Below are 26,508 nucleotides of genomic sequence, written 5' to 3' on the forward strand. Positions count from 1 at the left end.
CCACAAGACTGGGTGGGGGGCCTTCCTTCCTACCACCTGCAGGACTGTGACCTCAGAACACAGCTGCACCAGATCCAAGGCCACTGGGTCGCCAAAACACACAGCCCATTTCCAGGGCCAGAGACAGACTGGACAGAATAAATAGAAAGCAGGTCCAGGGAGATGGACCTGCTGGGGCAGTCAGGAGAGGGTTTGAGGACAAAGGTGACCTCTTCTGTTAGAGGCAGTGGGGGTGGGCTGGGGCAGTGGCTGAGAGGCTCAGAGGCCCTGAGCAGCATCCTGGCTGCAAGGCCAGGCAGGTCACAGAGAGGCCGATCTTGCCAGCGCCTGAATCAGCTCCAGGTGAGCAGATGGACTCGGGGGTGACATGTGACAAATGAGGGCGAAGAAAGACCCAGGCCTTGGAGTTCAGATGTCCACGAAGGGGGGCAGGGAAGCCCCCATCTACGGCAGAGCCATCAGGGTGGGAGAGGCTTGGACATGGAATGGGGGCTGTCCTTATGGGGAGACAGCAACAGGGCCCCCAGACCCCTGGATGGTAAGGGGCTGCAGGCTGGCAGATTCCAGCCCTGTCATAAGGGGTCTGGTCTCAGGAAAACAGGCAGGCAGGATGGGGAGTCCAGACTCCTGCTCACCCAAGGAGGCCGACAGCTGCACAGTGGCTGCATGTGTGGTCCCGATTCTGGTTGGGAGAAGTCAGTGGGTGGGGAGCAGTCAAGGTGTTCACTGCCCTCCTCACTAAGCGGGGCCCCCATGGGCTGGCGCATCCTTGATTCAAAGTCACAGCCCCGGCCAGGCTGTCCTCTTTTGAGTGGTTGGTTACCCAGCACTGGCCCGTGTTCCTTCCTGTCACAGAGCAGGGTCTCTGTGGGGTCCTATAGGGTCCTCTGAGGCTCTAAGGGACTCCAATGGGCACTGCTGACAGTGGGCAGTGTGAGTATTGTGTAACACTATGGGGTACTGTAGGGCATGGCCCATTCCTTGGGGTTTCTGTTACAAACAAATGAGTGTCTTGTCTCAAATCTCTGGCCACTGAATAGGAACATGGCAGAGCAGAGCCTCCTGAAGCAGTGAGCAGAGGACAGTGCAGTGAGCACAGATGCATCAAGTGGTCACAGCTGGAAAGGACCACCTGCCCAGGAACGTGGACCATGGTGTCAGGTCAGAACTTCTAAAGCAGTGGCAGCAGGTTCAGAGGAGATTCTAATAATTCCAGTGAAACTTAAGTGAAACTCAGACACTGAAGGCCAAGAAAGAAGGTCAGTAAGAGGGACACAATGTCACACTGTATTTCGGTCATAAGGAAGTGCTGGCCGAGTGTCCTGCTGGGCACCGTCCGTCCTGGAGGGTTTTCCTCTTCCATTTAAGAAGTAGAAAGTCATGTGGGATTTGGGGGCTGAAAGTGGAGGGGACTGTTCATGGAATGGAAAGTCGAATTTCCAAATAACAGGAAGAAAAGGAATAAGTAGCAACTTGATTAAACCAACCAAAACAAGAAAATTGAAAGTGAGGAAATAATATCATAAAATGAATAGTCAATACAACTAATGGAAGAAGTAAAACAAAGTGTGTCAATATTTTGGAGATTAATTCTTTGTCAGTTGTAGTAACAGTGGTAAGAGTGGGCACTCATGTTCCTGATTTTAGAGGTAATGCTTTCAATTTTTTGAGAAATGTCCCTTTAGCTCTTTTGCCCACTTTTTGATTGGGTTGTTCATTTTTCTGGTATTGAGCTTCATGAGCTGCTTGTATATTTTGGAGATTACGTGTGTCAGTATTATGCTGTGAACACACTGGAGTCTCCCCATAAAGACAGACAGCATTAGTAGGATCCACACACAAAACCTGGCTCCTTAAAAGATACAGGGTTATTAAAAAAGGATGACTATGGGAGGGGACACAGGGAAATGAGGCTAAGGGGAAGCAGAGAACAGGGTGGCTCCATCATTACTGTGGGAGCAGCTGTTGTTAGAGGTGTCTGAGCAGCGGTGGGCAAGAGGCCTGTTTGGTTCTGGCGGAAGGCATAGTTCACTATGAGAAAATAACCACAAACCCTCGTGCATCAGAGCATTAGGCAGCTGTACAGAGCCCTCTGTGAGGCATGTAAGGAGAACCTGTCAAAGACTGTGTCACAGGGAAGGTGGACATGGAAGGAACATGGAGGGAAGCCAAAGCACCTTGAAAGAGAGGAACGGAGCTGGAGGATTCACTCTTTCTGACTCCAGACTATATTGCAAAGCTACAGTCATCAAAACTGCATGGCACTGGTGCAAAAAACGGCACACAGACCAATGGAACAGGATAGAGCACCCAGAAATAAACCCATGTACCTATGGTTACCTAATTTATGACAAAGGGGAAAAGAACATACAATGTAGAAAAGACAGTCTCTTTAATAAATGGTGCTGGGCAAACTGGACAGCTACAAGTAAAAGAGTGAAATTACAACATTCTCTAACACCACATACAAAAATAAACTCAAAATGGATTAAATTCCTAACTATAAGACCAGAAACCATTAAACTCCTAGAAGGAAACACAGGCAGGACACTCTTTGCCATAAATTGCAGCAATATTTTTTCGGATTTGTGTCCAAAGGCAAAGGAAACAAAAGCAAAAGCAAACAAATGGGATTTAATGAAACGTAAAAGCTTTTGCACAGCAAAGGAAACCATTGACAAAATTGAAAAGACAACCTACTGGATAGGAGAAAATGTTTGCAAATGATATGACTGATAAGAGATTAATATCCAAAATATTGGGTTGGCCAAAAAGTTCTTTTTGGTTTTTCTATAATACAGGCCCCACGTGGTTGGGTGGATGGAAAGTGGAGGGCAGGACCCCATGCCTGGGGAGCAGCATGGTACTCACAGTTGGGCACTGCTGATTCTTAAACACGACCTTGAAACTGTTATAGACCGTTCCCGGGACGATCGGGGTGAAGATGACGGGCACCTTGATGGAGCTGAAGGGGCCTATGTCCCCCTCTGTTATCTGCAGGGAAGAGAGGCGGCAGGCTGATCAGCCTTCACATTCTGGTCAAGGTACCTCCCATGGCCTCACCGTGGCCAGTCCCCGTGTGGGTGCAAGGTGGCAGCAGCCTTGTGTGCACTTGCTCTCCTGATGACCTGGTCCTTGCACACACACTTGAACACACATGAACGCACACACAGTGCACATGTGGACACACACACATGGACACACACACACACATACGTGGACCCCACCCCCACCCCTGCCGCTCTGGCCAGGGAGGCCCCACGTGGAAGTCTCCTCTGTGCTCAGCTAAACAGGGGCACCCAGGTGTGCTTCTTTGGCTCTGGGTCTGACTTAGCTCAGTCAGGGATGGGGTGGCCAGATATGGGTTGAGATAGCTATCACCCAGAGGCTGCAAGTCCGGTGACCAGACTAGTCTCATCCAGCTCTGGTCAGATGGACAGGCCACCCCAGGGTTGGAGGAAGGCGGGCCTTGCTGACCTCTCCCAGCGAGAACTCCATCTGTTCCTCATTGGGAGGTATAGTCATGATGGTGGTCAAGGTCACGCCCTCTGATTCTGGAAGAGAAGGGGGTTCACAGGTGAGGCTGGCCAGGCCAGGAGAGCTGCAGCACCAGGGCCCCTTCCTCTCCCAGACCAGGTGCTGTCCTGGAGTTTGTGGAGGCCACCTCAGCCCTCCTGAACAGATGGCTCATCCTGACAATATCACGTGCTGCCCCCACCCACCTGTCCCCAGGGCTGGCGAGGGCCCTCACAGGGGGCACCCTCACCCAGGCAGGGCCTCTACCCTTCCCCCTGACCCAGCTCTGCAAAGAAGGGCCACGTGGTGGCACAGGAGGACCAGAGTGGAGTGGGGTTGTGCCCCAGGCCTGGGCAGGGCGTCCTGACCTTTCTGTGCCAGGACAGGGGTCACAGGGCAGTAGGGTCAGTGCAGGTAGACAGCCTGGCTCTTTGGCACAAGAGGCTGTCACTGTGGCCCCAGGTTTACACGGATGTGTTTCCACTCTCGCAGCTCCCATGGCCATCTCCTGCATGGGGGCCTTGGGAACTCAGGGACCCCCAACTTCAATGCCATGTGTGATCCCAGACCTGGGGTTTCTTGGGTGGACTCAGACAGTGGGCACTGTGGCTTCTGGAGTGGGAGGCCTGGGTGGGAGAAGGTCCTGAGTTGCTCAAAATGGCCTAAGAGCAGCATGTCTGAGAGAGGACAGCAGAGAAGAGTGGGGAGGCTGAGAAGTGGACCACCTGAGGCTTTGCTTCAAGGCAGGAGGAGCTGAAAGTGGACTTGAGAAGTTTGTATAAAGAGGAGAGAATGGTAGAAAGCTGTGTGAGGGCTCAGTCATGTTGGGGTGGGGGGGAGGATGGGGGGGGCAGGCTGGGATGGTAGGGGGAGGGGGGCTGCCAAGTCCTGGAAAGGTAACACAGTACCCCATCTAGCCTGTTTTCACAGTTGTTTGGCCTTGTCTGTATGGATGTGCTCTAAGTGGCTCCTGGAATCTGTCCTCTGGGGCCCTCTGACCCAACCTGCAGCCCCTCTGCCTGTCACACGGCTGGGACTCTAGGCCGCTGTGCTGAGGGGCCCAGGGCTGCATGCTGAGTGCCGCCTCTCTGTCCATCACATGGCTAGGACTCGGGGCCCCTGTGCCAAGGAGCCCAGGGCTGCATGCTGAGTGCAGGCCATGGGCCCAGCTCACCAATGGGGTGCCCCTCCTCTTGCTCCTTCACGTCCAGCTTTCCAGACTCCTTCTGGCTTGGTACATCTGTAGGGGATGACTCATTGCCCTCCGTCTGATGTTCAGAAAAACTGGTGGTGATTTTATCATAAAAACTTTTGTCTTCATATATGAAGATACTACTCTGAAAAGAGAACATGATACCTTTAGTGCAGTCCATTTGCCTTTCCCATTAGCTGTCCAGATCCGCCATCCCTGAGGTGCCAAATTGAGAGCCTGGTCATGATCTGGGCTGGGGACCACAGGATCCTGCATGACCCCCTTGGCAGCTCTCCATTAACCTGTGCTGAACTTGCCTGGGGCTCAGGGCCTCCTCTAACGCAGGTGGTTTCCTCCTCAGACCCCTCCTAGAGACTCTGCACACAGAATTCCTTCAGGACACCTGCTGCTCTCCACTGTGAGCTTGGGCCCCCCCAAGCTCCAGCCCAGAGCTCTCCTGACTTTGGCCCAGACCCCTGCAGACTGACTTCATTTCTGCTCCTTTCCCAGAGGGCACTGACCCGCAGGCCTCTCCCCTGGGCTCAGGAACAGACTGGCTGAGTGCCTGCTGCGTGTGACTCAGGGTCCATGGGGGACATGCAGGGTGTTGCCCTGGTGGAGCTGCTGTCCAGCTGCTCAGACACTCACTGAGACAGAGAGCCAGTGCCTGTGGAGAGCCTGAGGGCCTGGGCGCTTGTCCTCCCTCCATAAGCCTGGCTCCTGTGCCCCCTCTTCCCTCATTATCCCATGATCTGGGTTCACACCCCAGTCCCAACCTCTGTTGCAGCAGCTGGCCCATGTTGCTGTTCAGGGGACTTCTGCCTTCTCTCTCTCCAGGGGAGACCCTTCTAGGACCTTTGCTGAAACCCCTTAATGCAGCAGAGAAAACAGACTAAGTGCTTTTTATAGGAAAGTTTCAACTAACTTAGACATATATTTTGAGGCAAACTTTCTCTGTGCTCACCCCCAAATGATCACCACCCCCTTCCATGTCCACTGGCTATTTTGGAAGTTGTCTCCATGGATGGGGTCTCTCCTGTTTCTGTTTCCTTGGCAGCATGTGCACAGCCTTTCCGTGAGAGGACCAGGGCCTCCCTCATACTTTTGAGAGAGGTATGGGTGCAGGGCAGGGTTTGCTGAGCTTTTCAGCCTGGGGTCTGGGATGTCCCCACCCTGAGAATGCTTGGCCACTGCCTTGCCAACACACATGACAGGGGACAGTGTCCTGCTGCCAAGGTTGCTCCCTACAGAGTTTGAGCACTTCCAGATGGACTGGAGGCTGTCCTGCCACCCCTCCTCGTCCCACTCACATCAACAGGCTCCTTTGACTCATGGCCCACTTCACACTCATGGGACTGTATCTTGGGCAGGAGATACCACGTGCTGCCCTTGGCTGAGCAGCCACAGCATTGACCAGGAGCAGCAGCACACTCACTAATTTTACGGCCGACTGGGTGGTGTCCATCTCACAGGACTCTGATGCCAGAAGAAATCTGAATTTGGTGCCCAAGCCCCCAGTGTTGGTCAGCGTGATGGTCCGGATTGCAGTCTCACCCACTGTGTAGCTGCCAAAGTCGATGAGCTCCTTGTCGAGGGACAGCTGCCAGAAGACCTTGAGTGAGATAGGGTGACCAGAGCAGGTCTCCTCTCCCACCTGTCACCCCACAGACGAGGGGACACGGAGCTCTGACCCTGTCCTCACACTCATGGATAAGGTCTGCATCTGGCTCCATGGGGGAGAGGCAAGGTCTCTGCACCACTCGTGAACACAATTCACATGCCAGAAATCATAAACTTGTGTATTGATCATGACATTGGGGAGCACCTGAGTCCAATTTTTTAAAAATCAAGCCAGCTAAAAAGAAATGAGCTATCAAACCATAAAAAAACATGGAGGAAACTTAAGATGTGTATAGCTACATAAGTGAAAGAAGTCTGTCTGAAAAGTTTTCAAACTGTATGATTCCAACTATACAGCATTCTGGAAAAGGCTAAACTATGGAAACAATAAAAAGATCAATGGTTGTATATTAATAAAAGATTCACCATAGCAAGAAGATATAACAATTATAATCAGTTATGCATCTGGCAGACTATCAAAAATACATGAAGCAAGAACTGAGGAAATTGAAGGAGAAATATATAGCTCTACAATACTCTTCTCATAATGAACAGAACAACCAGACAGAAGATAAGTAAGGAAATACAGAACTTAAGTAGCACAATAAACCATGGGATCTAACAGATGTGTACAGAATACTTCACCCAACAACAATACATATATTTTTGTCAGGTGCACACAAGACATTTTCTAGGATTGACCATAAGTTAGGCCACAAAAGACTCAACAGGCTTTAAAAGAGAGATATCATACAAAGTATCTTCTCTGACCACAACAGGATAAAGTTAAAAATCAAAAACATAAAGAAAACAAGAAAATTCACAAAATTATGGAAATTAGGCAAAAAATCAAAGATGAAATCACAAGAGGAATTATAAAATAAATAGAGATGAATGAAAACAAAAACACAATACACCAAAACTCATGGGATGCAGTGGAAGGGGCACTGAAGGGGAAATTTATAGCTATAAAAACTTACATTAATAAATAAGACAGATCTAAAATAAACAATTTATGTTTACAACTCAAGAAATTAGGAAAAGAACAAACTAAACTCCAAAACTAGCAGACAAAATAAAATAAGGATCAGAGCAGAGATAAAGTAGAGAATAGAAAAATAATAGAGAAAATTAATGAAACCAAAAGTTGGTTATTCAAAAAGATCAACAAGATCGACAAACTTTTGCCTAGATGGACTAAGAAAATAAACACTGAAGGTAGTAAAATCAGAAATGAAAATGGGGACATTAATACTGATTCTGCAGAAGTAAAAAGAATTCTAAGAAAGTACACGGGCTTCCCTTATGGCTCAGCTGGTAAAGAATCCACCTGCAGTGTGGGAGACCTGGGTTTGATCCCTGGGTTAGGAAAATCCCCTGGAGAAGGGAAAGGCTCCTCACTCCAGTATTCTGGCCTGGAGAATTCCATGGACTGTATAGTCTATGGGGTCACAAAGAGGCGGACATGACTGAGTGACTTTCACTTTCATTTCAAGAAAGTACTACCCTTGTACCAACAAACTGGATAACCCAGATGAAATATACAAATTCCTAGAAACACAAAACCTTCCAACACTAAACCACAAAGCGATAAGACAATTTGAATAGACCTATAACTAATAAGAAGACTGATTCTGTAATAAAACATTTCCTGACAAGGCCTTGACCTGATGATCAGAATGTGCATTGCAGGGTCCCAGGAGGAGGAGAGAAAAGGGCTGGGGGAATATTAAAAAAAAAAAAAACAATGGCCGAAAAAGAGGGGCAATCGACAGTAACACAATAATAGTAGGGGACTTTAATATCCTACTTATACCAAAGGACAGATCATCAAAACAGAGAGTCAATAAGGAAACACAAACCTTAAACGAAACATTAGTCCAAATGGACCTAATTGATATACTCAGGACTTTCCATCCAAATGCAGAAGAATACGCCCTCAAGTGCACACGGAACCGGGATAGACCACATGTTGGGCCACAAATCAAGCCTCAGTAAATTTAAGAAAACTGAAATTGTACCAAGTATTTTCTCTGATCACAATGTTGTAAGACTAGATATCGACTATAGGGAAAAAAACTGCAAAAAACAAACTCATGGAGATTGAACAATACATTACTAAACAACAAAGAGGTCACTGAAGAAATAAGAAGGGAAATCAAGATTCCTAGAAACAAATTACAATGAAAACACAAGGACCCAAAACCTATGGGATTCAGCAAAAACAGCTCTAAGAGGGAAGTTTATAGCAACACAATCCTACCTCAAGAAACAAGAAAAGCATCAAATAGACAACCTAACTCTACATCTAAAGCACCTGGAAAAAGAAGAACAAAAAACCCCCAATGTCAGCAGAAGGAAATAAATCATAAATTTCTGAGCAGAAATAAATGAAAAAGAAATGAAGGGAATACTAGCAAAGATTAAAAGCAAAAAAAAAAAAACTAAAATCTGGTTCTTTGAGAAGATAAACAAAATTGACAAACCACTAGCCAGACGCATCAAGAAAAAAGAGGGAGAAAAGTCAAATCAACAAAATTAGAAATGAAAAAGGAGAGGTTAAAACAGACAATACAGAATACAAAGGATCATAAAAGAATATTATGAGCAATGATATGTTAACAAAATGGACAACCTAGAGGAAATGGACAGATCCTTAGAAAAGTTCAACCTCCCAAGACTAGACCAGGAAGAAACAGAAATTATGAACAACCCAATTAAACACTGAAATCCAAACAGTGATTAAAAATCTCCCCAAAAACAAAAGCCAGGACCAGATGACTTCACAGGGGAGATCTGTAAAACATTTAAAGAAGAGCTAATGCCTATTTTTCTGAAACGCTTCCAAAATCTGCAGAGGAAGGAACATTTCCAAACTCATTCTATGAGGCCCCCATCACCCTGATACCAAAACCAGGCAAAGACAACACACAAAAAGAAAATTACAGGCAAATATTACTGATGAATATAGATACAAAAATCCCCAACAAAATTTTAGCAAACATAATTCAACAACATGTTAAAAAGCTCATACACCATGATCAAGTCAGGTTTATTCCAGGGATGCAAGGATTCTTCAACATATGCAAATCAATCAATGTGATACACCATATTAACAAACTGAAAGATATAAACCATATGATCATCTCAATAGATGCAGAAAAAAACCTTTGACAAAATTCAGCACCCATTTATGGTAAAAAAAAATGCTTCAAAAAATGGGCAAAAAAGGAACGTCAACATAGTAAAGGCCATATATGATAATCCCAAAGCAAACATTATTTCCAGTGGTGAAAAACTAAAAGCATTCCCTCCAAGATCAGGAACAACACAAGGGTGTCCACTCTCACCACTATTATTCAACATAGTTTTGGAAGTTCTAGCTATGACAATTAGAGAAGAAAAAGAAATAAAAAGAATCCAGATCAGAAATGAAGAAGTAAAACTCTCATAGTTTGCAGATGACATGATACTATACATAGAAAACCCAAAAGAAACTATCAGAAAATTACTAGTGAATTCAGCAAAGATGCAGAATACAAAGGTCAATACACAGAAATCACTTGTATTCCTATACACTAACAATGAAAAATCAGAAAGAGAACTTAAGTAATCAATTCCACTCACCGTTGCAACAAAAAGAATAAAATTTCTAGGAATAAACCTACCTAAGGAGACAAAAGAACTATATATGGAAAAGTATAAGACACTGATGAAAGAAATCAAAGATGACATAAACAGATGGAGAGATGTTCATGTTCCTGGGTAGGAAGAATCACTATTGTGAAAATGGCTATACTACCAAATGCAATCTACAGATTCAATGTGATCCCTATCAAATTACCAATGGCATTTTTCACAGAACTAGAACAAAAATTTTCACAATTCATATGGAAACACAAAAGATCCTGAATAGCCGAAGCAGTCTTGAGAAAGAAGAATGGAGCTGGAGGAATCAACCCTCCTGACTTCAGATTATACTACCAAGCTACAGTCATCAAGACAGTATGGTACTAGCACAAAAACAGAAATATAGACCAATGGAACAAGATAGAAAGCTCAGAAATAAACCCATGCACCTATGGGTGCCTTATTTTTTGACAAAGGAGGCAAGAATATACTATGGGGCAAAGACAGCCTCTTCAATAAATGGTGCTGGGAAAACTGGACAGACAGCTACATAAGAATGAAATTAGGACAGTTCCTAACACCATACACAAAGATAAACTCAAAATGAATTAAAGACCTAAATGTAAGACTAGAAACTATAAAACTCTTAGAGGAAAACATAGGCAGAACACTTGCTGACACAAATCAAAGCAAGATCTTCTACGACCCACCTCCTAGATTAATGGAAATAAAAACAAAAGTAAACAAGTGGGACCTGATTAAACTTAAAAGCTTTTGCACAGCAAAGGAAACTAAAAGCAAGGTGAAAAGACAACCCTCAGAATGGGAGAAGGTAATAGCAAATGAAACAACTGATAAAGGATTAGTTTCCAAAATATACAAGCAACTCATACAACTCAATACCAGAAAAACAAACAACCCAATCAAAAAGTGGGAAAAAGACCTAAACAGACATTTCTTCAAAGAAGACATACAGATGGCTAACAAACACATGAAAAGATGCTTAACATCGCTCATTATGAGAGAAATGCAAATCAAAACTACAATGAGATATCACCTCACACTGGTGAGAATGGACATCATCAAAAAGTCTGCAAACAATAAATGCTGGAGAGGGTGTGGAGAAAATCGAATCCTCTTGCACTGTTGGTAGGAATGTAAATTGATACAGCCACTATGGAAGATGGTATGGCGACGCCTTAAAAAACTAGGAATAAAACCACCATATGACCCAGCAATCCCACCCCTAGACATATACCCAGTTCAGTTCAGTCGCTCAGTCGTGTCTGACTCGTTGTGACCCCATGAATCACAGCACGCCAGGCCTCCCTGTCCATCACCAACTCCCGGAGTCTACCCAAATCCATGCCCATCGAGTTGGTAATGCCATCCAGCCATCTCATCCTCTGTCGTCCCCTTCTCCTCCTGCCCCCAATCCCTCCCAGCATCAGGGTCTTTTCCAAGGAGTCAACACTTCTCATGAGGTGGCCAAAGTATTGGAGTTTCAGCTTCAGCATCAGTCCTTCCAATGAACACCCAGGACTGATCTCCTTTAGGATGGACTGGCTGGATCTCCTTGCAGTCCAAGGGACTCTCAACAGTCTTCTCCAACACCACAGTTCAAAAGCATCAATTCTTCAGTGCTCAGCTTTCTTCACAGTCCAACTCTCACATCCATACATGACCACTGGAAAAACCATAGCCTTGACTAGATGGACCTTTGTTGGCAAAGTGATGTCTCCGCTTTTTAATATGCTATCTAGGTTGGTCATAACTTTCCTTCCAAGGAGCAAGTGTCTTTTAATTTCATGGCTGCAATCACCATCTGCAGTGATTTTGGAGCCCAAAAAAATAAAGTCTGACACTGTTTCCACTGTCTCCCCATCTATTTCCCATGAGGTGATGGGACCAGATGCCATGATCTTAGTTTTCTGAATGTTGAGCTTTAAGCCAACTTTTTCACTCTCCTCTTTCACTTTCATCAAGAGGCTTTTTAGTTCCTCTTCACTTTCTGCCATAAGGGTGGTGTCATCTGCATATCTGAGGTTATTGATATTTCTCCCGGCAATCTTGATTCTAGCTTGTGCTTCATCCAGCCCAGCATTTCTCATGATGTACTCTGCATATAAGTTAAATAAGCAGGGTGACAATATACAGCCTTGACGTACTCCTTTTCCTATTGGAACCAGTCTGTTGTTCCATGTCCAGTTCTAACTGTTGCTTCCTGACCTGCATACAGGTTTCTCAAGAGGCAGGTCAGGTGGTCTGGTATTCCCATCTCTTTCAGAATTTTCCACAGTTTGTTGTGATCCACACAGTCAAAGGCTTTGGCATAGTCAATAAAGCAGAAATAGATGTTTTTCTGGAACTCTCTTGCTTTTCGATGATCCAGCGGATGTTGGCAATTTGATCTCTGGTTCCTCTGCCTTTCCTAAAACCAGCTTGAACATCTGGAAGTTCATGGTTCATGTATTGCTGAAGCCTGGCTTGGAGAATTTTGAGCATTACTTTACTAGCATGTGAGATGAGTGCAATTGTGCGGTAGTTTGAGCATTCTTTGGGATTGCCTTTCTTTGGGATTGAAATGAAAACTGCCCTTTTCCAGTCTTGTGGCCACTGCTGAGTTTTCCAAATTTGCTGGCATATTGAGTGAAGCACTTTCACAGCATCATCTTTCAGCATTTGAAATAGCTCAACTGGAATTCCATCATATCCACTAGCTTTGTTCGTAGTGATGCTTTCAAAGGCCCACTTGACTTCACATTCCAGGATGTCAGGCTCTAGGTGAGTGATCACACCATTGTGATTATCTGGGTCATGAAGATCTTTTTTGTACAGTTCTGTGTATTCTTGCCACCTCTTCTTAACATCTTCTGCTTCTGTTAGGTCCCTACCATTTCTGTCCTTTATTGAGCCCATCTTTGCATGAAATGTTACCTTGGTATCTCTAATTTTCTTGACGAGATCTCTAGTCTTTCCTATTCTGTTGTTTTCCTCTATTTCTTTGCATTGATTGCTGAGGAAGGCTTTCTTATCTCTCCTGGCTATTCTTTGGACCTCTGCATTCAAATGGGTATATCTTTCCTTTTCTCCTTTGCTTTTCGCTTCTCTTCTTTTCACAGCTATTTGTAAGGCCTCCTCAGACAGTCATTTTGCCTTTTTGCATTTCTTTTCCGTGGGAATGGTCTTGATCCCTGTCTCCTGTACACTGTGAGCACAAATCCCTTAGAAAAAATGGAGTAGCCATCATGGTCAACAAAAGAGTCCGAAATGCAGTACTTGGATGCGATCTCAAAAATGACAGAATGATCTCTGTTTGTTTCCAAGGCAAACCATTCAATACCACAATAATCCAAGCCTATGCCCCAACCAGTAATGCTGAAGAAGCTGAAGTTGAACAGTTCTATGAAGACCTACAAGACCTTTTAGAACTAACACCCAAAAAAGATGTCCTTTTCATTATAGGGGACTGGAATGCAAAAGTAGGAAGTCAAGAAACACCTGGAGTAACAGGCAAATTTGGCCTTGGAGTACACAGTGAAGCAGGGCAAAGGCTAGTAGAGTTTTGCCAAGAGAATGAACTGGTCATAGCAAACACCCCAGACCACTAGACCATTCAGGCTTATACCTAGAGGAAACCAAAATTGGAAAAGACACATGTATACCAATGTTCACTGCAGCACTATTTACAATAGCTAGAACATGGAAGCAACCTAGATGTCCATCGACAGATGAATGGATAAAGCAGCTGTGGTATTCCATATATACAATGTAATGCTACTCAGCCATAAAAAGGAATGCATCTGAGTCAGTTCTAATGAGGTGGACAAACCTAGAGCCTATTATACAGAGTGAAGTGAGTCAGAAAGAGAAATATAAATATCACATACTGATACAGACATATGGAATCTAAAAAGATGGTATTGATGAATTTATTTTCAGGACAGCAATGGAGAAACAGACATAGAGAACAGACTATGGACATGAGGGGAGGGGAGGAGGGAGAAGGTGAGATGTATGGAGAGAGTAACATGGAAATTTACAGTACCATACGTAAAATAGATAGCCAATGGGAATTTGCTATGTGACTCAGGGAACTGAAACAGGGGCTCTGTGACAGGCTGAAGGGTGGGATGGGGCCAGATGGGAGGGAGGTTCGGGAAGGAGAGGACATGAGTGTACCTATGGCTGATTCTTGTAGATGTATAACAGAAAACCACAAAATTCTGAAAAGCAATTATCCTTCAATTAAAAAAAATTTTAAAAAATGGTCGAAAGTTCCCCACCTTCGATGAAAGACATGATTACAAACACCCAAGAGGTTCAATAACCTCTGAGGAGGATGAATTCAAAGAGACTTGTGCTGAGACACCTTGTAATCAGACTGTTAAAGGCCAGAGAAAAAGTGAGAACCTTGAAAGTAGGAGGAGAGAAATGATTTGTCACACACAAGGGAGCCTCAGTAAGATCATGGCAGATTTCTCAAAAAACACCTTGGAGGAGAGAGGGCCAGGAGCTGATCTGCTCCAGGAAGAAAAATGTCAGTCGAGAATTCTAAACTTTCAAAACTGTCCTTCAGGGGCTTCCCTGGTGGCTCAGTTGTAAAGAATCGCCTGTCAGTGCAGGGGACAAGGGTTCAATGCCTGGCCCGGGAAGATCCCACATGCCACGGAGGAACTAAGCCCATGCACCAACTACTGAGCCAATGCTCTAGAGTTGCAACTACTGAGCCCACGTGCCATGACTACTGAAGCGTGCACTCCTAGAGCCCATGCTCCACAACAAGAGAAACCACCACGATAAGAAGCCTGAGCACCACAACGAACAGTAGCCCCATTTACTGCAACTAGAGGAAAAAGCCTGCACAGCAATGAAGATCCAGCATAGGCAAAGATAATTAAATAAATAAAATCATCAAAAAAAAAAAAACCTGTCCTTCAAAAGACAGTCCCAGATGGACAAGAGCTGCAGGAGTTCTGCCTGCAGGAAATGCCTCAGCCCGTCGGGCAGGCGAGAGGAAAGGACCCCAGACAGTAACCCCGGGCTCTGGAAAGGAAGACACGCAGTGCTGGTGTCAAAGTCATGATGGTTTGTAACAGCAATTTTAGTTTCCTACACGATTTAAGATGCTAACATAGTCTTTTAAAAAGCATTTTTTAGCCTAAAAGCTCATGTTATTGTAACTTTGGTTTATAACTCCATATTTTGCTTTCTGTAGAACTAAGAAACTGATGTATCTACAAATTTCTATTTGTGTTACTGGACATGCAAGTAATACAAGTAATTTTGTGACATCAACAACTGATCCGAGTGGGACAAAGCTGTAAAGGAGTGGAGTTTTCGTGAGCTGTTAATGTCAGACTAATACAAACTCAGATAGGATAGTTGTGACTTTAGGATGCTAAATGTAATCCTACCACAAAGAAGATACACAGAAGGGAATGAAAAAGGAATTTGAGCATTTCATAACATAAAGGTCAGTTAAACATAAAGATGACAGCACTGCAGGAGATGAGGGACAAAAGAACTTACAGGGCATGAAAACAAACAGCAAAACACCAAAAGCAGAGCCCTCCACAGTACTTAGCCTCAAAAGGACATTCTGACACGGGTTGCAGCATGGATGGACCTGGAGGGCACTGCACTCAGTGAAAGAAGCTGTTCACAAGAGGAGACATGCCCTGTGATCCCACTTACATAAGGTACTTAAAGTCATTAAGTTCGCAGAGACAGAAAGGAGAATGGAGGGTGCCAGGGGCTGGGGGAGAGTAGGGAGTGAGCGTTTAACAAGAAGAGCTCTAGTTTTGCAAGATGGAGACTCTGAGACAGATGGTGGTGAGGGCTCACAGTGCTGTGAATGTATGTAATAACCCGGGGCTGTGCACTTACAGGCAGTTAGGGTGGTATATCTATGCCATGTGTGGTGCTGGTGGTGGTGTAGTCACTAAGCCGTGTCCAGCTCTTTTGACCCCATGGACTAAAGCCTGCCAGGCTCCTCTGTCCATGGCACTTCCTACATATATCATGTCTAGGTGTGTATTTGACTAGAATTAAAGCCTGAAAGAAAAGAGACTTAAGAGCATAATAATCAAATGCAATATGTGAGCTTGATTGTACCTCAGCTCAAAAAACCACAATTGTAGAAGGTGGTTTGGGGACAACTCAGTACATCTGAATGTGGACTGGGTGGGAGGTGATGACTAGGAATGTGGTTAATTTTATTTGAGACGCTGATTTTTTTTAAAATTTCTTTTTTCTTTTTTTTGGTTAGCGATGAGAGGCTGACTGCACCCGAGGCCAGCTGACCACGTAAGAGGCCCGAGACCCCACAAGAAACCCAGTTTGGTGGTTTGGACCCGCCACGAAGGGTGCTTTTGCACTTGGCCCTGTTATTCGTGGCGGCTCTGTTCTATGGTGGTGGTGGTTTAGTCGCTCAGTCGTGTCCGACCCTTGCGACCCCATGGACTACAGCCTGCCAGGCTCCTCTGTCCATGGGATTCTCCAGGCAAGAATACTGGAGTGGGTTGCCATTTCATTCTCCAAGAGATGCTGATGTTTTATAAGGATGGTTGTTGAACATTAGGAAATTGCTGATTCATTCTGAAGTGGACCAGGTAAGCAGAGAGATAGACAGAAGAAGTGACCATGGCAAATGTTGACAGTGACTGGATTCAGGAAGTGATTATATGGATACACACTGCATTCTTTCTGCTTTTCTTTAATACGAAAATTTTCTTAATTAAAAGAAAATATCAATTCCATGTAACAAAGGAGATTACAAACAAAATGAAAAAGCAGCTCATGGAATGGGAGAAAATCATTACAAATCACATTGATAAGGGGTTGATATCTAAAATATGTAAAAAATTCACACAACTGAATAGCAAAAAAACAAACCTACCCAACCAATATGATTTAAAAATAGGCAGAGGAATTGAATAGATATTTTTCCAAACAAGACATACAAATGGCCAACGTGCACATGAAAGGTCCTCATGAAAGCATCACTGATCATCAGGGAAATGCAAATCAAAACCACAGCTCCGTGTTGTCTTGTACCGTTAGAATGTTGTTGCTGTTTAATCACTGAGTTGTGTCTGACTCTTTGCAACCCCAAGGACTGTAGCCTGCCAGGCTTCTCCGTCCATGGGATTTCTCAGGCAAGAATACTGCAGTGGATTGCCACTTCCTTCTCCAGGGGGTCTTCCCTACCCAGGGATCAACCCTGCATCTCCATGTGTCCTGCATTAGCAGGCAGATTCTTTACCACTGAACCACCAGGGAAGCCATACCATTAGAATAGCTATTATCAAAAAGAAAGAAGTAATAAGTGCTGGGAAGGATGTGGAGAAAAAGGAACCTTGTGCACTGCTGGTAGGAATGTAAATCGGTGCAGCCACTGTGGAGAACAGTATGGAGACTCCTCAAATAATTAAAAACAGAATTACAATATGACTCAGTGATCCCAGTTCTGGGTATTCATTCAAATGAATGAAACCAGTATCATCAGAAGAGTTGTCTGCATGCTCATATTCACTGTAGCACTATTTACAAAAGCCAAGACGTGAAAGCAACCTAAGTGTCTATCGACAGATGGATGGATAAAGAAATGAAATTGTGATGCATATAAAATGGAATATTATTCAGCCACAAAAAGGAAACCTTGCCATTTGGGACAATGTGAATGGCATTATGGCACGTGAAATAAGTCAGGTAGAAAAGATGGGTACTGTATGATTACACTTACAGTGGAATCTGAAAAAAAAATGGAGCTCACAGATACCAAAAAAAAAAAACCCAGAAGTGGTTCCAGAGGCGGGGGTGTGGGTGGTAGAATGGGTAGAGGGATCAGAAGGCACAAGCTCCAGTTACAAGCTCTGGGGATGTGAGAGCTGCATGGTGACTATAGTTTACAAAAGAAACCCATCAGGTGACACCACAGAGCTTCTGGGAGGAGCAGGTCTCCTGAGACGAGTCCGAGGGTCTCCTCTGACCCGGGGGTCCTACAAGCTGGGTGCTGCCCTACGCAGACTCTCTGAATGTTTGCAACATGGGCGTGGGTACCCACTTCCCCAGACAGCAGCCTCAGACCCACCCTCCCCCCACACCCCCAATGCTCAGCACAAACTCACAGAGCATTTCTTTGTTGAACATTTCAGTGGAACAGAAAATCTGCCTGTCTGAGCCAGAAACGAGACATTTCCTTCCAGATCTTTGTTTATCTAAAAAATAAAACCCCCGACCACCCACACATTTGCAGCTTCCGTGTGACACGTGCTATCTGGACAACCCACCCCCCACTGCTGCCTAAGGGAGGGGCCTGCAGCCCATCCCACTGGACCCGTGGGCAGCCGCGGTCACACTTGCTGCCCAGGGATGCAGAAGGGTCTCTGTGTCACCCTGTCTGAGCTGAGGAAGAGTCTCCAGCATGTTTTGGAAATTAGCCAAGTGGAGGCCACGTCACTCCCTCTGCATTGCAGCGCGTCCTTCCTCCATCACAACATCCTGTGGAGCCTGGGGCAGCGGAGACCTCGATTCCACCCACCACCCTCTCGAAATGGTACAAAATCCCTTTTTCCACAGCTTGGTTTTTGGACTGACACTCACCATGGGCTTGAAGGTGACAAGCACTTCGCAGGACATGCCAGCTGATAGCGGGCCTGGGGGGTCAAAGCTGCAGGAACAACAATGGAGCAGGGCTGAGCCTCCTACCTTCATAGACAACAGCTGGGTTGAAGCCACTGTCCCAGATAGCCAGTGCCAGGGCAGGCCGTCAAGAACCTCCTTCTTGCCCTGTCCTAGGGCCTGAGTCCCTGCTGCCTCCCTGGGGCTCAGTCCACAGGAGAAGCTTCAGGGACATCTGAGTGTCAGTTGTGGGAAGGGAGGGAGGGAAGGAGGGGAGGGGGAGGGGAAAGGGAAGGGGGGACGGAAGGAGGGGCCAGTCCCAGAGGGTGCAGATGCTGTGGGGTGAGCAGCAGTCATGGTTCCCTGGGGGCATAAGCCAGGCCTGGAACAAAGGGTCTAGGACTTTGGTTTCAAGGTGAGGGGGTGTGAGCCAGGCAGGGAGCTGGGACTGAAGGCGCTGCATTCAACTGGAGCCATCCGAATCTCACTTCAAGTAAAAGGATCAGGAAAACAGCCCCATGTTCCCAGTGATTCTGGAAGGACTTTGAATTTGTCTGAAAAAAAGGAGCCCCCCACAAAATTGCTAACACAAAACATGAGGTCCATTTTCACAAGCTTGGATTTTACCTCTTGTACTTTGCTTAGAAAACACAAGCAAAAACTTAATATTAAAATCTGTCTCTGGCTGGCTTGAGCCCCTTGAGCGTCCCAGGGGCTCAAGGCAGAAGCAGACCCGAGCTCCTCGTGTTGGGAGGGAAGTGTTCTGGTGTCAGACTAACAGAGTCCCAGACTGGCATCTTGCCAGTGGGTGGGTCAAAACCCAGACTTGAAAGCTGCGCACAAACCGACAGGGACATGGCAAGGGGCAGGGCCAGACCCCAGGACCTCAGGCGGTAGAATTACTGAAAGGAGACTTTTACAGACAGGAGAAAAGAACCAGAAATATCAGCTCATCTGAAAGGGAGCTTGGGACTTTCAGAAATGAGGAATATGGCAACTGGAATTGGAAATTAAATTAGCAATTTCAATGGCTGATTAGATACCATCAAAGAGAGAAAAAGTGAATGAAGGGACAGACCCCAGAAACTTGCTCAGAGAGATAACGGTGAAGGGGAGGGGGGAGGCAGTGTGATACAGGTGTCAGGAAGTGTGGGGGTGCAGAGCAGACAGGTTTCAAGTCAAGCACACAGAGGGCCGGTCCGTGAGGATGGATGGGGACAGTGTGTGAAGGGCCAGAGTGGAGAGATGTCCACAGTTGTTGGCAGAGCCTGACCAGGAAGCACAGGGAGTTCTAAGCAGCTCTAGGAGACAGCGATCCACAGTAGATATGGTGGTGGACATGCTGAACCCCAAGGGCCCAGCGACCTCACGGTAATCAGAGGAGGCTGGATAACCTATGAAGCAGGGGACTGGCCAGAAAGCTGACTTCCAACAGCAACAGCATAAGCCAGCAGACAGAGAGGACTATCCTCGTGGTGTTGAGAGAAAACGCTGCCTGCCCATTAAATGTTCCTGATCCAGGCTGGGGAGGGTGACCACCCGACTATGCACCCCCGCCCACTCCTCCAGAAACCACAGATTCACAGGGAGAACTAGCCACACGGGAAAGCCCCGCTGTCAGCATGCCTGGACAGTGGAGGACGCACTGGTGATAAACATGGAACAAGGGAAGACAGAAAAGGGAGCGAAGATCCTGCGTCTGGCTCACAAGCCGCACAGAATGGACAGCGAGTCCAATGGGGAGACTGACCAGAGCCCCGGCCAGTGGCACAGCCCCAGGAGGCACTGCGGGCAGCGGGCAGGGCCTCGGAGGCTGCAGCTCTCACACAGCAGGAGCCATGCAGACCTGGGTGCTTAGAGCCCGGGGGACCTCCCCACTGGTGACGAGGAGGAGCAGCAGAAGCCAGGAGGGGGAGGAGAAAAAACCCTTAACGAAGAAGTCAAAATGCTTAAGGAGCAGAAGAGAAGAGGGCCGTGCAGAGAGGTACAGTAACGGTCGTTATGAGGAAAATGAGGAAAAACAAAATAGGAAGGAAGAGAGGATTCCAGGGACCAAAAGGGATCACAGACAAGAGGATCCGACTCAGGCATCAGCAGGGTCTCAAGAGAAGAAACCTGAAACTCTGGAGCAGACTGAAAATTTAAACAGAGTTCAAGTACACAGTCCTGAAATAAAAAGGCTTTTCTCTTTACTTTGAGGAGGCACGAGGCCCCCTAGAGAGCTCTCACTCAGAGCCACTGACCTCAAAACACAGAGGAGGAAATGTCAAGCCATTCATCAGGGAAAAGGAGGCTGGCCTGAGGAAGGGGGCGGAGACACTTCAGAAAATGCCCGCAGGCCCCAAGTGTGGTTCAAACAAAGAGGCTCTGGGAGCAGCTGCAGGGACTAAGGCCCCGCCCACAGCTGCCCCACTGCCTACTCCACATGGACGAAGTCCCGCAGGCTCTCCTCCACGCCCACCAGCTTGCAGTAGTTAATCGTGTAGGTGGCGTTGATCAGCGTGATCTTCTTCTTGTACACTTTGCCGACATCAAAGTCCTAGGAAAAGCGAGTGAAAAGTTAATACTCAAAGCTCTCTGGTGGCTGCTTCTCGGCACCTAACAGCCATGCCTGGGAGGCCAGGACATCTCCCTGTTCTCCCAGGACCTCCGCCTCGGGCAGGAGGGGGGTGCCTGGGAACCAGAGGGTGTGGGTCCCCCAGCAAAGGGTTGGGTGGTGCCTGGCTCCTCCAGGGGGACTGGGAAGTTGTGATGTCCCAGCCTCCCTAGGACCAGTGCCTTCCTGGGCTGGTGCCTGAGCCCTTCCATGGGACCCTGTCACCCTCGGTCCCAGGTGAGGACACGTACTGGGACCCTGGGCTCACCTTGAAGTGGATGAACTTGGGCTTGCTGTTGAAGGGGCACCCTCTGAACTCACGCCCTGATGCCACCTGTTTGTGGATCAGCCCACTGCGTAGCCGTTGCACCGTCCGCGCCAGGATGTCCTTGTCCATCTTTGTTCCGCCCACCGGCTTCCGGTCCACGTCCTCCTTGGCTACCTGGGGATTGACAGGGCCATCTGGAAAGCCTGGCCAGGCCTCCCTGAGGGCAGCTGGGGAGTGAGGGACATGAACAGCCAGGGTCACTGAGGCCGCATGGGGCGGAGAGGGAGCCACATGGGGAGGGGGGCATGCAACATCCAAGGTGGGGCACCAGCAAGGTGGTGGGGGTGGGGGACAAGAGGCTGAGCAGAGCCATCCATGACCTAGAGGATTTCTGGAAAATAATGGCAGAGGGGGGTTTTCTAGGTTTTTTGTTCTTGTTCAGTTGCTCAGTCGTGTCCCACTCTTTGCGACCCCATGGACTGTGTAGCACACTAGGCTTCCCTGTCCTTCACCATCTTCCAGAGTTTGCTCAAACTCATGTTCATTGAGTCAGTCATGCCATCCAAGTATCTCATCTTCTGTTGTCCCCTTCTCCTCCTGCCCTCAGTCTTTCCTAGCATCAGGGTCTTTTCCAATGAGTCAGCTCTTCACAACAATTGGCCAAAATATTGGAATTTCAACATCAGTCCTTCCAATGAATATTCAGGGTTGATTTCCTTTAGGACTGACTGGTTTGATCTTGCAGTCCAAGGGACTCTCAAAAGTATTTCCACTACTACACTTCGAAAGCATTTTAAAATTAGGCCAAGAAAAAGTTTTTGAAAATTTCTACAGGAAGCAACATTTTGTCAAGTGGCACAAAGGTGCGGCCTTGACAGTCTCAGTGATTTAGAGAGGGAGCTTCTGGGGGCCTGGCTCTGGTGCCGGGGCTGACCCAGGGACTGGTACCCTCCTGCCTTCTCACTCCGGGATGGAAGCTGGCCTGCTGACCGGTGACCCCTGTGCAGTGGCCAAGTCTGAGTGGGATAGTGCCTAGCTCCGGCCCAGTCAGCCAGGCCTCCTCAGAACCAGCAGAACCAAATGGCGTGGCCCTCAGAATGATGGGAATGAGTTTGCCCACAGATAAGGCCAATGCCCTCCCGGGTGGCCAGAAACAGAGCTGGGGCCAGCATCCTGCTGCGTGCACTGGACACTTGCCAATTTCACGGCTCATGGAGCTATGCCTGCTGGGATGACCACTTCCCTGGACAGAAGGCTGTCAAAGGAAGTGTGAGCAGGCCTTCCAGCCACAGGTTTCCCAGTGGTAAGTGCAGGAATCAGGGCTCACTCCCCCACCCCGAGCCCCAGCCTGCACCTACTGTGTGCGGCCCCTGCCGGCCTGTGTGCTATGGGGGAGGGAGGCAGTCAGGAGGAGCCACGGAGCAGCATCCATGAGCGAGGCCCCAGCAGTCACCAGGACAGGATCAGGGTGGGTAGGGGAGATGGGGCTGTGTCTGTGTCCGAGGAGCTACCTGGAAAGGCTTGTAGTCCTCCTTCCAGAGCCCAGGGATCTCCGGCCAAGCCAGTGTGTCCTCCTCCCCGCCGAGGCTGCTCCCGTCCCCCTGGACAGACTCACTGGAGATGGCCGTCAGCAGTGGAGAGGACTGGTAGGATCTGGGCCTGTTCTCCTGGAGTTGGGGGAGAAAGACAGGGCTCATTCTAGAAAAGAGAACACGCTGATGGGAGGAGGACCCCCAGGACCCCAGGCCCCTCACACACAGATGGGAAGGAGGACCCCGGGACCCCAGGCCCCACTCTACATTGGAGACCAGAGCACACATCATTTGTCACTTCCATTTAAAGTACAAGTGTCTACAAATCATGAAAGCCTTTCTCCAGGGCCCACATATGTGCCAGAATCCCCTTCACAGACCTTTATCTGCTCTTGGGCTGGACCTGGCCTCTGTCCAGGGACATCAGGCTGGAATAGGGATGAAGGTGGAGGTTGAGGTTGCTGCAGGTGAGAGAAAGGCCCCCCATGGAGAAGAGCAGGAGCACTCTGGGTGGTTGGCAGGTGTGAGACAACAGGGAGGAGGCAGCAGGAGGTGCAGGTGGGCGCTGCCCAGGACGGCAGGGCAGAGAGGGGCACTGAGAAGAGTGGAGACCTCGGTGCGGGGGGAGGAGCAACACGAAATGAAGCCTGGGGGCTCAGCCGGCAGCACCCTTGTTGGAGCCAGTGAGCTGGGCCTTCAGGTTGGGGGTGCACAGGGCAGAAGTGGAAGAGCCACCCGGGCTCAGGAGAGGGCCCCGAGATCCCTGTCCCACATCTTCAGGCACAGTTAAGCAGGTCACCGACACGGTGCACATGTAAGGCGGCGAGAGACGATCCTGTTTAGGGTACGCATGGCTGTGGGGTCTGCCTCCCAGGTGGGTGAGGCACCAGAGACCGGGGGCTGCCTGCCTGTACCTGCGCTGTTACCAGGGGAGTCTGCCACCCTGCCTGCCTTGGGAAGGAGCCTCGAGGCCATCCATATCCCTGGTGGTGGGGGTGGGGCATCAGATGCAAGCACCGGGGAGGAAAGGTCCTGGGGCCAGGGCGCTCTCCGTGGTGCTGATCTTGGTTGGCAGGCATGGTCCTGTGCTGCCAGGGCATCCGCTCACCAGGGGACAGCAGGGTGGGGCCTCTGTGCTCTGCCCATCGCAGAAGGTGGCCACATAGCTCCAGGTCTGGTCCCTCAGGCTCCGCTGGCCTGTGGGTCTGGGGGGCTCGGGCCGTGGCCTCCTCCGGTCCTCCACAGCCTCCTCCTTCAAGAGCCGACTCACAATCTCCTGTTTCCTGCGCTTCTGCTCCTCCTCGAAGGCGCTGCAGGGAATGCTGTCTGGGCCGAGAGCCAGACACACCCCCGACCCGAGAGGCTGGGCCCACTGGGCTCCAGGGGAGCAGATGAGGAGGCCCAAGGGTGGCCGGGCCAGAGACCCGGGGCACCAACCTTGGGCTCTTGTGTCCCCGCTCTCCTAGTCCCCAGGCTGCTGGGGCCCAGCTGAGGCTCAGACCAGGGCAGCCTTGGGTGGGAGGGTGCTGCTCCTCACTTGTCCCTCCCACGTGTCAGGACTGAGAGCCTCAGATGCTGAGGAGCTGCTCCCCGACCCCGGGACTCCTGCAGGCGGGGCAATGGTATGACTAGGGAACACTCCTAGCAGCAGGACCAGGAGGTCACAGGTGGGCAGATGCTAACAGTGACCACAACGGGTAGGGCTAGGAAGCGGGGGTAAGGGAAGAGCCTCCAGCAGGAAGAGGAGACACAGAGCCTACTGTGCAACGCTGGGCTGAGGTGGGAGAGCTGCGAACTTGCTCTAGCATCTTGGGAAGCCCTCCAGAGGACCCTTTTCTCTCAGAGCAGGCGCAGCCTGGGGACCTATGAATGGGGACCTTGAAGGTCCAGGGATTCTGGGGGATGATGGAGTGCAGCATGGACTGAGGCATCACTGAGCACCTGAGACCAAAACGTGAGCCCAGGTTACCCTTGCCTTCCAGGAGGGAGGAGAGGGCCGGTGGGGGCTGGGGTGTGCAGAGACAAAGGAGTGAGCCACTCGTTGTGGGGGCATGCCAGGTGGCAGAGTCAGGAGAGGCTGTGCTCTGAGGCCCAGGAGAGGTACCTCGCATGGGGTGGGGGTGGAGGGGAGATGCAGGGCGAGAGGCAGCCTCACTGGTTGTGGCAGAAGTGCCCCCGCTGTCCTGGGGTGCCCCCAGCATGCTCACCGGTTCTGGGCCTCCAACTCCTGGCGCCTGCGCTGATGGCACAGGTGCTTGAAGGCATCCCCACCTTGGGCCAGGATCGCCTTCTTCTCAGCCTGGGCCTTCTGTTCTGCCAGCTCTGTCTTGGCCTGGCCCCACGCTTGAAATTTCCGGAGCGTTTCCTTGGTAAAGGAGAACATGGAGGCTCCGGCGTCTGCAGGTGTATGCGGGCACACTGGAATTTATGGGGTGGGTGACCTTACACTGTACTAGAGACACAGGTGGTGAGGATGTCACCACCGCTCCTCCCGCACCCCCAGTTGCCTCTCCTGAAAATCCTCCAGGGCTTCCCTTGCAGATCCCTTCTCACATCCCTGGCCTAATTGACCCCCAGGCCCCACTTTCCCCAGGAAGGCCTGGGACCCCAGCACACGGCATGCTGAGCCTGAGAGGCTGTCCAAGGGCAGGTGGGTGCACGCAGTCCCGCCTGGATCCCGGAAGGGCTCCTACCCGGTTGGCAGAGATACTGTTCTTCAGGGCCAGCACTGCGTCCATGCGCCTGCGCATGTGCTCTCGGGTCTCCAGCTCCTCCTTCTGCTCCTGCTCGCGGATCCTGAAGGGAGGGCCTGGTCAGCACTTGAGCAGCCTCAAGGCTGGGAGAAGCCCCAAGGAAACAGCCAAGTGCAAGCGGGAAAGAGAGCTGGGCTGCACATGAGCCGCGAGAAAATGGTGAGATCAATTTCTCTAGACCAGTCCTTGTCTGAAAACAGCAGCTGTCAGCTCAAAACTGAAAACACACAATGACGTGAGGGTTCAATGATAAAATCAAGAGAATTTCAACATAAAGGCCAGTGACCCACTTTCTCAGGCTTGCCCTTGGCGGGGGTGAGGCGGACACAAGGAGACTGGGGAGAAGGAAAGACGTACTTCCCCAATGAGGCCTTCAGGAACCTCAGGGCCTTCCGGTGGTTCTTCTGGGCCTCCTCCACCAGCTTCTGCTGCCGGAGTCCAAGCTCCTTCTGCAGGTGCACGCATCTCCTGCAGGGGCAGGGGGTGGGAAGGATGAGAACATGTGCTGTGGAGAAGAGGGGACAGGAACACGTGCTGTACAGACCCGGAGGGGACTAAGGCCAAATGCATGAGGGAGGACCCTGCACTGTGCCTGGCGGGGTCAGGGATATGGGGACCCCGCAGGTGTCCACGGGCTTAGATTCCACAGAAGCAGGAGATCCGGTGACAGGTAGAGTGGAAGCTGGAGGAAACCTGTGAAGGTGGGATGGGGAACAGGGACCCCCCCTGGGGTGGGAGGTCAGGCCCCCTGGCCTGCGGCACACCTTGTCCTCCTG

At 49.0% G+C, this 26,508-nt stretch overlaps 1 protein-coding gene across 1 annotated transcript in view; it reads right to left on the minus strand.

Annotated features, from left to right (window-relative positions):
• CFAP74 (cilia and flagella associated protein 74) overlaps positions 1-26,508 on the minus strand; it is a 98,595-nt gene that overhangs the window by 29,498 nt on the left and 42,589 nt on the right. The window contains exons 9-21 of the mRNA XM_043486123.1: positions 26,090-26,200; positions 25,673-25,775; positions 25,187-25,344; positions 24,088-24,289; positions 23,360-23,440; positions 22,959-23,114; positions 21,448-21,621; positions 21,004-21,122; positions 18,566-18,632; positions 6,144-6,308; positions 4,691-4,853; positions 3,478-3,554; positions 2,872-2,994 (exon numbers count right to left, since the gene is read on the minus strand). Coding sequence (XP_043342058.1) covers positions 2,872-2,994; positions 3,478-3,554; positions 4,691-4,853; positions 6,144-6,308; positions 18,566-18,632; positions 21,004-21,122; positions 21,448-21,621; positions 22,959-23,114; positions 23,360-23,440; positions 24,088-24,289; positions 25,187-25,344; positions 25,673-25,775; positions 26,090-26,200 — 1,699 coding nt within the window. The remainder of the gene's footprint in view (positions 1-2,871; positions 2,995-3,477; positions 3,555-4,690; positions 4,854-6,143; positions 6,309-18,565; positions 18,633-21,003; positions 21,123-21,447; positions 21,622-22,958; positions 23,115-23,359; positions 23,441-24,087; positions 24,290-25,186; positions 25,345-25,672; positions 25,776-26,089; positions 26,201-26,508) is intronic.

Source organism: Cervus canadensis, chromosome 13 (genome assembly GCF_019320065.1).
Source record: "Cervus canadensis isolate Bull #8, Minnesota chromosome 13, ASM1932006v1, whole genome shotgun sequence".
Lineage (NCBI taxonomy): Eukaryota > Metazoa > Chordata > Mammalia > Artiodactyla > Cervidae > Cervus > Cervus canadensis.